Source organism: Apodemus sylvaticus, chromosome 17 (assembly GCF_947179515.1).
Source record: "Apodemus sylvaticus chromosome 17, mApoSyl1.1, whole genome shotgun sequence".
In the NCBI taxonomy this organism is placed as follows: Eukaryota; Metazoa; Chordata; class Mammalia; order Rodentia; family Muridae; genus Apodemus; species Apodemus sylvaticus.
In genome coordinates, this window is record NC_067488.1 from 145,565 (window position 1) to 162,555 (window position 16,991).

At 36.7% G+C, this 16,991-nt stretch overlaps 1 protein-coding gene and 1 pseudogene across 1 annotated transcript in view; both read right to left on the reverse strand.

Annotated features, from left to right (window-relative positions):
• LOC127668081 (ubiquitin-conjugating enzyme E2 G1-like) overlaps positions 1–16,991 on the reverse strand; it is a 233,851-nt pseudogene that overhangs the window by 137,821 nt on the left and 79,039 nt on the right.
• LOC127667595 (ankyrin repeat domain-containing protein 26-like) overlaps positions 10,196–16,991 on the reverse strand; it is a 47,129-nt gene continuing 40,333 nt past the window's right edge. The window contains exon 13 of the mRNA XM_052160723.1: positions 10,196–11,487. Coding sequence (XP_052016683.1) covers positions 11,316–11,487 — 172 coding nt within the window. The 3' untranslated portion in view covers positions 10,196–11,315. The remainder of the gene's footprint in view (positions 11,488–16,991) is intronic.

The window sequence follows — 16,991 nt, forward strand, 5'->3', positions numbered from 1 at the left end:
GAAATCAAGGTGACATGACACCATCCGAACATAATTCTCCCACAACAGAAAGTCTTGGATACCCCAACACACCAGAAAAGCAAGAATTGGATTTAAAATCACGGCTCATGATGCTGACAGAGGGCTTCAAGAAGGACATAAATAACCCCCTTGAAGCAATCCCACTAAAATCAAGGACTAGACAAAAGGGATACAAATTGGAAAGGAAGAAGTCAAACTATCACTATTTGCAGATGATATGATAAGATACTTAAGTGACCCAAAAAACTCCACCAGAGAATACCTACAGCTGATAAACAACTTCAGCAAAGTGTTTTTAAATTAACAGCAAAGGATATTAAATTAACTCAAGCAAATCAGTAGCCTTCCTATACTTAAAGGATAAACAGGCTAAGAAAGAAATCCCCATCAAAATCCCAACTCAATTCTTCATAGACTTAGAAAGAGCAATTCTCAAATTCATCTGGAATAACAAAAAAAACCCAGGATATCTAAAACTATCCTCAACAGTAACAGAATTTCTGGGGGAATCAGTATCCCTGACCTCAAGCAGTACTACAGAGCAATTGAGTTAAAAACTACATGGTATTGGTACAGTGACAGGCAAGTAGATCAGTGGAATTTAATTGAAGACCCAGAAATGAACCCACAGAATTATGGTCCCTTGATCTTTGACAAGAGAACTACAATCATCCAGTGGAAACAAAGATAGCCTTTTCAACAAATGGTGCTGGTTCGACTGGAAGTCAGCATGCAAAAGAATGCAAATTGATCCATTCTTATTTCCTTGTACTAAGCTCAAGTCCAAGTGGATCAAGAACCTCCACATAAATCCAGACACACTGAAACTAATAAAAAAGGAACCAGGGAAGACCCTTAGGACATGGGCACGGGGGAAATTTTCCACAACAGAACACCAATAGCTTGTGCTCTAAGATCAAGAATTGACAAATGGACTTCATAAAATTACAAAGTTTCTGTAAAGCAAAGGACATTGTCAAAAGGACAAAACGGCAAACAACAACCTGGGAAAAGATCTTTACCAACACTACATCTGACAGAGGGCTTATATCCAAGATCTACAAAGAACTCAAGAAGGTAGACTATAGAGAGCTAAACACCCCCCTTAAAAATGGGGAACCGAGCTCAAGAAGGAATTTCCACCTGAAGAATATTGAATGGTGAGAAGCGCCTAAAGAAATGTTCAACATCCTTAGTCATCAGGGAAATACAAATCAAAACAACCCTGAGATTTCATGTCACAACAGTCACAATGGCTAAGATCAAAAACTCAGGAGAAAACAGGTGCTGGCGAGGATGTGGAGAAAGAGGAACACTTCTCCACTGCTTGTGGGATTGCAAGCAGGTACTACCACTCTGGAAATCAGTCTGGAGGTTCCTCAGAAAACAGCAAATGATACTTCCGGAGGACCCTGCTACACCACTCCTGGGCATATACCCAGAGGATTCCCCAGCATGTAATAAGGATACATGCTCCACTATGTTCATAGCAGTCCTATGTATAATAGCCAGAAGTGGGAAAGAACCCAGATGTCCCTCAAATGAGGAATGGATACAGAAAATGTGGTATATATATACAAAATGGACTACTATTCAGCCATTAGAAATAATGAATTCATGAAATTCTTAGTCAAATGGATGGAGCTGGAGAACATCATCCTAAGTGAGGTAACCCTGTCAGAAAAGAATACTCGTGGTATGCACTCACTGATAAGTGGATATTAGCCTAGAAGCTTGGAATACCCAAGGCACAATTCACATATCAAATGATGCCCAAGGAGAAGGAAGGGGTGGCCCCTGGTCCAGGAAAGGCTCAGTAGAGCAATGTAGGAGAATACCAGGACAGGGACTTAGGAAGTGGTAGATTGGGGAACAGGGGGAGGGAAGAGGGTTCATGGGACTTTCAGGGAGGGGGCATCCAGGAGAGGGAAATCACTTGGAATGTAAATAAAGAATATATGGAATAAAAAGAAATACAGGTAAACAGGTTGAAGTCCTTAAAGACTTATAGGAAAGCACAACCTCTAAAAATAGAGGGAGTAACAATAAAAAAATCACAAAAGTAAACAACTCTGGACATAGAGAACATAGGAAATAGATCAAGAGTCATAGATGCAATCATTACCATCAGAATATAAGAGATAGAGGAGAGAATCTCAGGTTCAGAAGACACCATAGAAAACATTGACACCAAAGTCAAAAAAAAAAAAAAAGGCAAAATGTTAAAAGCTCCTAACCCCAAGCATCCAGGAAATTCAGGACACAATGCAAAGACCAAACCTAAGGATGTTGGGTATAGAAGAGAGTAAAGATTTCCAGTCTTAAGGCCAGTAAATATCTTCAACAAAATTATAGAAGAAAACTTCCCTAACCCAAAGAAAGAGATGCCCATGAACATACAAGAAGACTACAGAACTTCAAATAGACTGGACCAGAACAGAAAATCCTCCAGTCACATAACAGTCAAAACACCAAATACACTAAACACAGAAAGAACATTAAAAGCATTAACAGAAAATGTCAAGAAAATATAAAGGCAGACCTATCACAATTACACAAGAGTTCTCAACAGAAACTATGAAAGCATCAAGATCCTGGGCAGATGTCATACACACCCTAAGAGAATATAAATTCCCATGTAGGCAACTGTAACTAGCAAGACTCTCAAATACCATAGAGAGGCCACACCCTGGGAGGTCTTCAAAATCTACATCCACAGGGTATTGACCAGCCCCTTCTGCTCCTATTGGATCCATGTCACATGCAGATCCATCCACTTGCCCCACTAGACCCAATCTGCCTATGTCACCCTGACCCCGTGAGCCCTGGGCCAGCCACTAGGCTGGTTTTCCTTGATTCTGATTCTAAATATCTTCTTATAACTGAAATACTTTGCTTCACCACTGGAAGCTTAACAACCTACCCTAATTGCCATGAACTCAGTGATGCTTTCAATATAAATTAGCTATCCTAGCAGCCTTGAACAAATCTCAGAAATGAATCTGAAACCAAATCATCCCTGTTGTTATGGTTCCTTACAAAACAGGGTGCTTTATTCTGGATTATAATGGGGGTCAAATGCAAGAACAATCTGACCCTGTCAATAAGAACAAGAATGGGGCTAGATATTTTATATAACTAGACTCATTAATATATATTCATCTCAACATTATTTGAGAAACCAATAGGAATAATTTTGAAACATTCAAAAAAGCATGGTGAATTAAGACTTCATTCAAATTCAAAGAGTATGCCACATATTCTGTATTGCCTGTGAAGAATGGAAAATGCTTTACCAAATGTTTGCAACATTTCTGACAGAAGTGTTCCTCGGATGTTTTTCTTGAGAGATATGATGCAGAGAAAGTGGATATTTTGGCAAAACACATGACACTATAAAAATAGTGATTTCCCTAATCTCATATATGCCATGGGAAGGGAGGTGAGGAAGAGCACAGCAGTATAGACACTTAACTTGCAGGAGAGTTTTAAAATTTAGGCACTCTAGAAGATGAACATTAATTGTGAACTTATGATAATGGAAAAGAAGGAGAGGAGACCATTTCCCCAACAGAAAGCAAGTCATGGGAATCATTTATGGAAGTCCCAAAATTATGAATCACTAGGAAACATATCATGTGTACTATGTTTGTCCCCTCTTTCTAATGTAGAACCGTAAGGAGCATGCAGGCTTTTCTTTCCAATCTGATGGTTATATTATGAAGATTTATTTGATGTACACATATTTATGACAATTGTAAGATTAAACAAGAGTAAGAATGCCACACATCCTGTAATACTTCTTTAGTCTGTTGAATTAATTTATCTTCCCTTATAAGTATCCAGAATATCTTGTGATGATTCAAGGAAATATCATTCTTCAAGTTTCACTTAACATCAAAATCACAACTCCTGATAACAAAGGACTTTGAATATTTTTAAGTGTTTCTTTGCCTTTCAAGATTCTTCTGTTGTAAATTCTCTGTTTTGCTCTGTACCACATTTTTAAATTAGGTTATCTGGGTTTTTGAAGATTAACTTGTTGAGTTCTCTATATATTTTAGATATTAGCCTCCAGTGGATGTACAGTTAGTGAAGATTTTTTCCCAATCCTTAGATGCCTAGTTGTGCTAATGATGCCACATTTTGTCTTACAGAATCATTTCAGTTTCATTAGGTCCCATTTATCAATTGTTGATTTTAGACCCTGAGCCATTGGTGTTCTGTTCTGGAATTTTCCCCCTGTGCAAGTGCAAGTGAGTTTGAAACTCTTTTACAAGTTCTCTTCTATTAGACTCAGTGTATCTGGTTTGATATTGAGGAACACCATCCACTTGGACTTGAGATTTTTGCAAGGTGATAAGTATGGATATATATTTGGTCTCCTAAATACAGACTATAAGTTGGACCAGCACTAGTTATTGTAGATTCTTTCTTTTTTCCACTGTATTTTTTTTGTTTCTTTATCAAAGATCAAGTGTCCATAAGTCTAAGAGTTTTCTCTTCATATTGATTCTTCAATTTGTCTTTAATTTTATTCTATTGATTTCTCAGTCCCTGTAACAATACCATGTGATTAATATCACTATTGGTTTTAGCAAGCATAAAACAAAATGACCCTGAGATTCTACCACATTTCAATCAGAATGGCTAAGATCCACAACTCAAGTGACAGCACTTGCTTGGAAAGATGTGAAGAAAGAGGAACACTTGTCCATTGCTGGTGGGGTTGCAAACCAGCACAACTACTCTGGAAATCAATCTGGTGATTCTTCAGAAAATTAGAAATAGTTCTACCTGATGACCCAGCTATACCACTTTTGAGAACATACCCAAAGGACTCCCCACCACACTACTAGGACACATACTGCATCATGTTCATAGCAGGCCTATTTGTAATAGCCAGAAGCTAGAAACAACACAAATTTCCTTCAACTAAAGAATGGATTCAGAAAACATAGTTCATTTACACATTGGTGTACTATTAATAAAAATGATGACATTCATGAATTTGGCATACAAATGAATGGAATTAGAAAATATACTAAATTAGTTAACTCAGACCCAAAAGGACATGCATGCTATCCATAGGTGGATATTAGCCAAAAAGTACAGTTTCAGCCTACAGAATTAGGTTGTAACAAGCATAAATGCCCAAATGAGGAGGCTTCGATCCCACATGGAAGCAGGAAGGAAATACTCACAGGAGGTAAAGGGAGGCAAGGATCGAGGTGGGGGTAAACATAAACAGGTATGCAAGAAGTGTCTGGAGAGAAGCCTAGAGAATCAAGGCAAGGAATGAAAATAAGGGGAGTGAGAGGTGTGAGGACCCTGTAGAAAGTTCCAGAGTTCCTGGAAGTTAAACATTCTCAGCACTTATTGGGGGCACCTAACCTTTTGGGAACTTGAAGAGTCTACCTCCAGGAGACAGACATAGACTCACATGGTGGGATAGGGTTACTAACGCAGTTAAAATACCTGACCCAGACTTTTGCCTGTTTAAAAGAATGTCAGGGACAAAAATGGAGAAGAAACTGAAGGAAAGGCAACTTTGGATCCATATCATGGGAGGCCATCAAGGGCTGACACTACCATGCTCTGATGTGTTTACAGAAAAGAGGCAGGTGCAGCTGCCCTCTGAGAGGCCCAACCAGCAGCTGACTGACACAGAAGCAGATACTTACACCCAACAATTGGACTGATGTTGGGAACACCAATGGTTTAATTAGGGAAGGATTGAAGAAGCTGGAAGGGTCTTTATGAAGATCACCATTCTCAACTAATCCAGACCCCAAGGAGCTACCAGAGCCTGAGCCACCAACCAGGAGCACAGAAAAGCTCGTCCAAGGCCCCTGGAACATATGTAGCAGGGGTCTGCCTGGTCTAATATCAGTGGGAGATGATGTGCTGAAACCTTGATGGACTTCAAGTCCCAGGAAAAGGTGAGGCCTGGTGAGGGAACCACCCTCTCTGAGGCAAGAGGGAGGAGGAATGGAATGAAGCATAAGAGGAGGACTGAGAGGGGGAAATTACTAGAATGCAAATAAATAAAATTACATAGATTAAATAATCGCAACTCCTCTAGTAATGTCGTTATGAATTTCCATAAATACCTTCACTAACAGATTGTATATTTAAATTTTCCCACAGGTTGTTTTATTCTAATACATCAGGGTAGTGCCAAGAGATCTGCAATCTAAGAGGTGCTTGGTGATGGGGATGGTGATGCAATGATACTGTCATGTTGTGAGTCTCACTCAGCTCAGGCTTTGTTCAGATCAGAATACTACTGCTGTGTGTATGTGGAAAGCCAGTGGGGATTGGGGATGCATAAGAATGAAGTATGACACACACATATGAAAATGCTACAATGAAATCCATTTGGAGTAACCTAAAAAAACATAAAAATAAAGACTTCCCTTTCCATAGATTTGTATGATCTTGCAGAACTTGCCTAGAACAGCGACCCATAGTGTAGTTGTTTGACTTTTGCCTTTTTCCTTCTTTTTGGTAAATTCATATTTAACCAGCCACTGTTACATTGCTCATTTGGGTGGCCCAGACGGGCCATCATTAAGGGGGCAATTGTCAGGGAAAATACAAAAGACCATAATTCTACAGCTGAGATAAACTCAATCTCTTATTTGTTTTCAAACTTCTGTTTTTGGTGATTTGTTCCTAGAAAACAAACTTAAAGACATAGCAACATATGTAGGATACCTCAGTGTCTAAGAATACCAGTTACAAAAAGGTACCTGTGACAGAACAAAAGGGAATATGGGGTGGAACAGAGGAACTTTGAGCCCTTCTGATCTACAAATAAAAAATACTTCTCTACTCCCAGATTCCTCCACTATCTCTCAGACTTCTCATTAAGAATCCAATCTCAAGGATCTATCTCTCTCTGCAAGGTAACTGGAGGTCTTCCTTTTCCTCCCCTTGCAAACTCTCTCTGCTGTGAGACAAGTATTGGGTGTGGCTACACTTGTGAACCCATGTCTTCCTGATTTGCTTGTCCCCAACCCTGTGCTGAATTGAGTGAGGTAAGCTGTAGATAGGATACCTGGAGACAATATCATCCTCTCACCTCCACACAACATTCTGAATTAGTCAACAAAGTTCCTTGTCTAACATGAAGAAGAGTGCTGCAGAGATGAGTCACCAGTTAGGAGCATTCACTCTTCTTCCAGAGGTCCTGAGTTCAGTTGCCAGAAACCAGGGACTAGCTCACCACCACCTGAAATGGAGATCTGATGCTCTCTTCTGATATGTCTGAAAACTGTGATGTGTACACCTATATATAAAATAAATAAATAAATAAATAAATAAATAAATAAATATTTAAAAAAAATTAAATGAAGACAAATGAAAATAAGCTGGCTAGGGTGGTAGAGTTCACAGAGTAGCCATGGGAATACAGAGAACCAAGAATACAGAACTGATGATTTGCACCACTGCCCCACACAGTCTGACAAGATCCCTATATAAAATGACAACACAAGCATGTTTTTGGATCATGTGTGTACATCATTTTTGGAAGAAAAGATGACTCACAACAGAATGCATAAATCCCAAAGATGTCTGCCTAAAATCTATGTACAAATTTGCAACAGCAAAACTATGACGTTTAAGGTTTTAGACCCACTCTCACTATACTAACTCAAAAAGAGAAACTCCAAGTGTCTTAGTGTAATGTGTCCAATCAGAATAAACAGTATCCTGATATTTTCCAATTAAAATTGAGGCATTGTGTGACTGAGACACTCAAGTATTAGTTCCAGATGAGAAAAATATATGAAAGACTTTGTGAGAGACATAAGAAAATAAGTAAAATATGTCCATGAACTTCATAAAGTTTTATCTAATATTTTTCATGCTAAAGAGTGTGGTCTCTCTGGTTATCATGTCATCTAGCTCAAAGTGCTCTACTATTAGCCTAAGCCGTAGATGGCTGGAGACAGGAATGTCTCACCAACAGCTTATCTAACATATGCTCCATGATGATTGACTATGTGGTTTATATATGAAATAAAAGAAAGCAAAGCAAGCAGGTATGAGGCACTGGCCTGAGGCAACAAACAGTCCCATGCAAGTGTGCCCTTAGGGCCCAAGAACTAGAATAGTAATTAGACTTAGAATTCAGAATAGACAGGTGCTCCACTGGCAATGCACCTGGCCAGCTGTTGGTTCATAAGTAAATTAAATCAACATTTTGTTCAAAGTCAGTATTACCTTAAGAAACAACTTATAGTTTTTGGCTATTGGGGGTTTGGCATATTTGAATGAAATATTTAGAGTAATAGTTGACAGACTGAACAGATATTTGAAAAGCACAGAATTAAAGAAATTATTTTAATTTAATAAATGCTTGGTGTATAACAACAATCCCAAATCCCAAAGCATGATCAGAAGACTGATACTGAAAGACAGTGGATTTGAGAATACACTGAACAAGGTCCTTGGTCAAAAGCAAACAAATGTATCAATGTAGACATGAATGTTTTGCAAGGATGTGAGTCACTGCAGTTGTGGGGGACCTATGAGGTCCTGAGTCTGGTTATAGCCTCAAGCACAAAAGGGTATTGTTGATTGTCACAGCAATTTAAGTTATGCCTATTTGAAGTACTACTTGATCAAAACATGAAGTGAGCCAATTTTACATTAGATGTAACTGTAGAACATTTTTAAGACTTGATCTCAGAGAAGGAAGGGTAACTCAGGAATGGAGCTTGTTTAAATTTTGCAGGAATCCACATATTTCATTGCAGAACAAAAGGGAAAAAACTGTAGTTATTAAAAAGAATTTTACATGCTAAATATAAATATAACTTACAATATTAGCCATAAAACTCACAAACTTGCTAAGGATAATTTTATTATTTATCTACAAACTCTAAAAATAACAAATATAGTATAGGCTTAGCTACATAGAGTTGAGTATGTAAACCAGAATTTGAAATTTGCAAGTGAACATGAATGTCAAAGCCAATCATCACAGCACAGACACTAAGAGATAGGAATTTATCCTCTATGACAGTAATCAAAGCCATGAGTTTTCATGTTTTAGAGAAAGGTCACTTAATAAAGGTGAAAAGGAAATCTGGACATAGAGCTCTAAACTTTGATAAAAATTTCTCCTTAGATTTAGACAAAATTCAAAGAGACATTGACCATAAAAACATTCAAAGAGACACACTAAGGGCCAGAGATAATAAACTCAGTACTGGTTCCAGGCATACCATATCTTATCTGACCTTTGCATCATTTGCTATAAATTTAGACAGCTAGATGCTGTGTGTCACTATAATATTTGCATTGCTAGCTGAAATAGCCACATCCACAGAATTTTAGGACCTGTGTTATTGCGTTCTTGCTTAACCCTAAGATTTTGATGAACAACAGCTCAGTATCTTATGCAGGCCATGCAGCAGAGGTCACATTATGGAGTTGTGTCTTGCACATGGACAGAAGGACATTTTCAATCTTCCTTATGAAGTCCAGCATGATCTAACTAATCCAAGAAAACTGCAAGTGCCACAGACCTCCTTTGTCCTTGAAAATATTAAGAGAATTATCCCTTCAAAATAGCTTGGATCCCATCTTTGCTTATTTCAGAATTCAGCATGCTCCTGTAAAAGGATACATTACCCCAATTTTGCAGTAATAACTGATGAGAATTGCCTGTATTATGACATATTTAACAATTTCACATTCATTCAAGGTTTGTTTGAAGTGGACCAACTTTTATGGCTTGGAAATGCTTACACCATTGCCCTGCCTTCAAAAACATGAAAAAGTTCTAATGAAAACTCAGCTAGTTCTCTTTTTTAAAGTACACAATAATGTAAGTAATACATTTAAAGATGCAATTTCAGTGTAATGCTGTCCTAGACACCTTTTGATTTCCCCCTCTGTGTGTTTTACATTTTATACATAAAGCCAATAAAAATATGAAGCAAAGGGCTTCTCTCTACACAAATATAACCTGCTGTTCCATGTTTCTTCAGAGTTTGTTTGAGGCTAGCCTGGTCTACAGAGTGAGCTCCAGAACAGCCAGGGCTGCACAGAGAAATCCTGCCCCAAAAAACCAAACAAAGCAAAAGAAGAGGTTGTTGAAATGAACATTTTAATAGTAGCGATACACACTGAAAATAAAACTGCAACAGATTTACAATTCTTGTAATTGCACTGTTTTATTTCTGTACATAATTCCACCATCTCAACAAATATATGTATCAACATGAATATTATCTCTATTCACTGTGTCTTTACAATTAAACTATGACAGAACATACTTACTGGGTGCTCCTAAAAGCCGTGATACTTTTAGGGAAATTTCAAATAAGAAATTTTTCAAATAAATGGGATGGAGAGAAATTAATATTATTAGGGGATAATATGAAAACTTTCGGCTACTTTCCAGAAAGACTTTTTCACTTAAAATATTTTCTGAGTTACATTTTGGAAACCTTTTACTAAAGGATAATTAAGCAAGATTACTGATATATATGCTTTCTTATATATAAAAATATTTAAAACGCTTAACAATGAATTAGTTTTCTGTGTTTCTTGTGATTTTTCCTGGATGTTAAGGACTTGATGTGATTGTTGGTTTATCATTTTGCTTTGTTTAAATTTGGTATGTTTGTTCATTTGTTGGACCATTTGTTTTCTAAAGAGAGAAAATATGGATTTGCCTATGTCAGAGGAGGGGAGGAATTCTTAAAATCAACTATGCACATGCGGTTAAGAGTTTAACTTTCAATCTTTAAGTGAAAATGGTGGATATGACCCCAAAAATTGTTTATAAAACCACTAAATACTTAAGTCCCAGATAAAACAGTGTCACCTGAAAGGTAAAAATGGATATAAATAGGAATACACTTTAAGTTGTCTTAATGTGCATGCCACACCTCCTCTGTTATAGCCAGAGGACAACACTAAAGAGGTTCACTCCTCATACTACATGGGGTCCAGGGAATGAACATTGTGTTCAAATGGTGGCAAGAACCACTACCCACTGTGTCTTGTCAACAAACATTCAGGTTTTGTTGGAAATATCATTCAAGATCCAATTGGAAAGAAATTTAAAATATTCCAAATATGTTCTATTTACTGACTCAGGTTAACAAAGGAGCATATCTGAAAAATGAGAATTTTGTGTCAGCTATCCACTTCAGTGGTTCATCAAACTTAAAATACAATACTATCAGGAACCTGAAACACTTAGAGAGACAAAAGCATAACTAACTTTATTAAGCTATCCCACCAAGCTCTCCTTCTTGAATGTGGACTTAAATCGTGGCCCCTATGCTGTTGAACCCAAAGATATTCTGAAGACTGCTGTCACTGGTTCCCTCTGAGACAGATCTGTGCTGAGTGTGGATGTGTGACAGCCTGTTCATCCTTCTCTCAGAGGAAAGCCTGGACTTGGTGTTCTGTAACTCCACAATACTCCTGTAAATACTGCAGAGGAAAACATTTCATGTCAAATACTTTTCCTAAATGACTCCCAAAATTGTATTTTGACAATTGCTGTAAGAAGAAATGTGATTTCTGTTTACACATTCTTTTACCGGTCAAAATATTTCAGAGAATGACTACTATAATAATTGAAAGTTTAAATTACTATAATTACTTCAGACAATTCAAAGGTGATTTGTTTTTCCCAGGAGGCATATACTTTTATTATATATTGGCATAATATTGAATGATTAATTTTGGTGTTCATAGATGTACAGAAAATTTTAGAAAACTTAACATGATTATTCCATTTATCACTTTTTTTTTGGTTTTTTGAGACAGGGTTTCTCTGCATAGCCCTGGATGTCCTGGAACTCACTCTGTAGACCAGGCTGGCCTCAAACTTAGAAATCTACCTGCCTCTGCCTCCCAGAGTGCTACCTGGGCACTACCTGGCGATTATTCTATTTATAATTTAAGTGTATAACAATGATATGTGATACATAACTTTATTTTTTTTATTAAAAAGCATTACAATCTGATCATAATTTTCACCTCTGTCAAATTCTCCAAGGTTTTACCCCCTCCCTACAAACCCAACTCCATGCCTTTTCTTTGTATTTCTTTGTGACTGGCAAGAAGCAAAAGAGACCAAGAAGCACACACACACACATATTCACAAAATCAGAAATCAAAAAATACAGGCAAAAATCAATAAGACAAAAAATGTCTAAACATCCTGAGCAGCCTCATATTCCAGGTGGACCTCCACTCTCCTTCTCCTTGTCTGCCCATCTTCTTCTGCTGAGCCTGAAACACACAGGTAAGCTTCCAGTCCCCAACCCATCTTCCCTGCTTTCTGAGTCCTCTGTAGCAAGCCCAGCTGCTCTGAGCAGCCAGATGTCCCAGGGGAACCTCCATTCTCCCCCTATTCTCTCTTTCAACCTTCAATAGGTCTGCAGCTACTTAACCACAGAGACCTTCAGATCTATTACCACACAATCTAAGGATATCGTTCAGAGGCCTGCCATAGGAGGATCATTGTATTTAAGATCCCCCCCGCCATACCTACTATAAAAGATACATCAAAGGACCAAAGTCATACAGATGGAAACACGTCCTAAAAAGAACATAATTTAAAAAGTCAGGCCAATATGACACCTTCGGAGCACAGATAAACTTCTAGAGCAAGCCTAGGATATCTTATTACAACTTAAGCACAAGAAAATGGCCTTTCATTCAATCTTATAGAAATGATACAGGACTTTAAAGAGGAAATTAATAAATCCTGTGAAGAAATACAGGACATAAGCCCAACAGGTAGAGGTCTTTAAAGTGGAAACAAATAAATCCTTTAAAAATGTACAGAGTAATACAAATAAACAGGTGAAAGAAATAAATAAAACCATGAAAGACCAGGAAGTCGAAATAGGAGCAATAAAGAAAACACAAACTGATGGAATCCTGGAGTTGGAAAACCTGGGGAAGAGAAAAGGAACAATGGATGCAAGCATAACTAAAAGAATACAGGAGATGGAAGAAAGAATCTCAGGCATAGAAGCTACAATACAAGAAATAAATCTGTCAAAAAATGGTAAATCTAAAAAGTTCCTGACACAAAATATCCTGGAAATCTGTGATATCATTAAATGACCTAACTTAAGAATAATTGGAATAGAAGAAGAAGAAGAGTCTCACCTTCAAGGCCCTGAAAATATTCTGAACAAAATAACAAAACACTTTCTCAATCTAAAGAAGGAGAAACAACCTATAAAGCAAACCTATAGAACACCAAATACACTGGACCAGAAATGAACATCCTACCAACACAGAATAATCAAAACAGAAAATTTATTGAAAAAAAAGAATACTAAATTTCCCAAGGTAAAGAGGTCAGATAATATACAGAAGCGTACCTATTATATTCACACAAGACTTCTCAACAGAAATTCTAAAAGCAGTAGAAGGGCACAGTGACATATCTTGCAATGTCACAAATACTCCTACCTAGACTTTTCTACTCAGCAAACCTCTCAATCACTATAGACAGAGGAAAAAAGATGTTTGCAGGCAAATACAAATTGAAACTATATTTATCTACAAATTCAGTCCTACAAAAAAATACAAGAAGAAAAATTTTCATGCAAGAACGATACCTACAATCAAGAACACACAGAGAAAATAAATAATTACAAGCCAGCAAATAAAAGAAAATCCCAACAACTGGTCATTAATTCCTCTCAATATCAATGGAAGAATTTCCTCAATAGCTAAAAAAAAGCTTTAAAAAGTGATGCAAATTAGGATCCATCACAATGTTGCATACAATAAACTAATCTCAGCAATAATGGCAAACATTATCTCAGAGTAAAGGGCTGTAACAAAGTTTTCCAAGAAAACATACTTAAAAAGAGTACTGGAGCATCAATTATAATATGAAGTAAAATAGACTCCCAACCAAAATTAATCGAAGAGACAGAGAAGAACACTTTACACTAATGAAAGAAAAAAATCTACCAAGAAGATATATCACTTCTGAACAGCTATGCCCCAAACACATGAGTACATACATGTATAAAACAAACACTGCTGAAGCTTACATATCACATCAAACCCCACACATTAATAGTGGGAGACTTCAAAACCCCAATCTCAGGTATGGAAAGGTCACCAAGACAGAAATTAGACACAGAAATCATGAAATTAACAGATGATACAGGAAACAACTGAATCTAACAGCCATCTACAGAACCTTTCTCCAAAACACAAAAGGATATATTTTAATCCCAGCACTTCACAGAACCTTCTCCAAAATTGATAATATAATCAAGCAGAAAGCAAGCCTCAACAGATTCAAGAAGATTGAACTAAACACTTGAAACTTATGAGCTCCCTATGGATTAAGGCTGGACGTCAACAATAGAAAGATGAGAAAGACCAAATATTCATGGAAAGAGAAGAACTCTCTACCCAACAATCACTTTGACAGGGAAGAAAAAGAAAGAAAATTGAAGACTTCCCAGAATTCAGTAAAAATAGAGGCACAACATATCCAATCATATAGGGCAAAATGAGGGTAGTGCTAAGAGGAAAGCCCATAATACTAAATGCCTTCATTAAAAAATGTAGACATCACATACTAATATCTTAATAGCACACTTGAAAGATGGAGAAGAAAAGGAAGCAAACACACCAAAGTGGCATAGATGGCAGGAAATAGTCAAACTCAATGTTAAAATAAATGAATTTGAAACAAAGAGAATAATACAATGATTCAACAAAAACTATATCTGGTTTGTTGAGAATATCAGCAAAATAACAAATCCTTATCTGAAGTATTTAAAGGCAGAGAGACAGTACCAAAATTAAAAAAAAAATTAGTGGTAAAAAATAAATACATAACAGAAACTGAGGAAATTCAAACAATCATAAGCTCCTACTTAAACACCTGTACTACACAAAATTAAAATCTAAACTAAGTGGCTGATTGCCCAGACAAATACCACTTAGGGCTTAAATAAAGATCATGTTAACTATCTAAATAATCCTATGAAAATTAAGGAAATAGAAGCATTCTTCAAGAGTCTCCCAAAACAAACAAAGAAATGGGATGAAATCATGATTTTTATGCATAATTACAGCTGATTTTCAAGGCATAGCTAACCCCAATACTCCTCAAACAGTCCACAAAAGAGAAGCAAAAGGAACACTGTCAAACTTATTCTATGAGGCCACAGTCAGCCTGATACCTAAACCACACAAAGACTCAACAAAGCAAAAGGACTTCAAACCCATTTCTATTATGAATATTGGTGCAAAAATACTCTATATATTACTTCTAAATTTAACTGAGGAACACATCACAAACATCACCCATTATGATCAAATAGGCTTTATCCCAAAGATGCAGGAAGGGTTCACTAAATGAAAATCCATCAAGTTAAACCACAATATAAAGAAACTGGGAAAAATGGCATGATAATCTCATCAGATGCTGAAAAAGTCTTTGACAAAATACAACACTCCTTCATTTTAAAAGTATTAGGAATATCAGGGATACATGACACATACCTAAACATTCTCAAAGAAATATACAACAACCCAGTAGCCAACATCAGGATACAGGGAGAGAAACTTAAAGCAATTCAATGAAAGTCAGGAACATGAAAAAGCTGCTCACTCTTTCCTTACCAATTCAATACAGTGCTTGAAGTTCAAGTCATAGCAATAAAACAGTAAAAGGAGATCAAGGTGATTAAAGTTAGAAAAGAAAAAGTCAAAGTATTCTTATTACTGGAAAATATGATTCTATACATAACTGACCCCCCAAATTCTACCAGAGAACATCAACTGTTGATAAACAACTTCAGAAAATTAGATGGATACAAAATAAACTGAAAGCAATTAGTAGTCCTCCTTTACAAAATGAATAATGGGCCAAGAAAAAAATTAAGAAAAACACCATTTGTGATAACCACAAAAATATAAAATATCTTGGTGTAACTCTCTAATGAAGCAAATTCAAGATCAGTATGGCAAGAAATTAAAGTGCCTGTAGAAAGAAATTTATGAAGGTATCAGGAGATAATAGAATCTCCCATGCTCATGGATAGGTAGCATTAATTTTGTGAAAATGGATATTTTACAAAGCAGTCTTCAGGTTCAATGCAATTCTCATCAAAAATCGCATTTTTATGGAACTTGAAAGAACAAATCTCAACTCCATATGGAAAATAATAAATTCAGGCTAGTAAACACAATCTTGAAAAATAAAATAACTTCAGAAGAAATCAATATCTGTGACCTCAAACTGTACTGCAGAGCAATAAGGATAAAACCGCCTGGTATTGGTATAGAAACAAAAGTATGGCTACATGGTATCTACTCAAAGACTTGGTACAACCACTCTGGAAAACAATTCGATGGTTTCTCCAAATACTAGGAATACCTCAAGACCCAAATTTACTACTTCTAGGCATATACCCAAACATGTTCCACCATTCCACAAATACACTTCCATAGCTATGTTCATAACAATTTAATTTGTAATATCCAGAAACTAGATACAACCTAGGTGTTCCTTAACTTAAGAATGGACAAAAAATATGTGATATATCTAAAACTGAAATACTATTCTGCCATGAAAACCAAAGACATTTTGAATTTTTCAGGTAGAGATGAATCTTGAGAATATCAAGATTCCCAAAAGGACACGAACAGTATGTATACGCATATAATTGAATATTTGCAATAAAATAAAGAACACTCATGCTGCATTCCACAAATCCAAGGAGGTTAGGCAGAAAGAGGGCACAAACAAGGATGATTGAGACTCACTTAGAAGGAAGAATGGAATAGTGGTGGAAGGTAGATGGAGAGAGGGAATATTGTGGGAGAGAATAATTGAAGGAGAGAGGGGGTTGGTGTGTTGAGGAGTGTGGAGGGGGATAGGGGATGTCAGGATTGCCATAAGAATTACTGGAAAATGCAAATTACTGGGTAGCAGG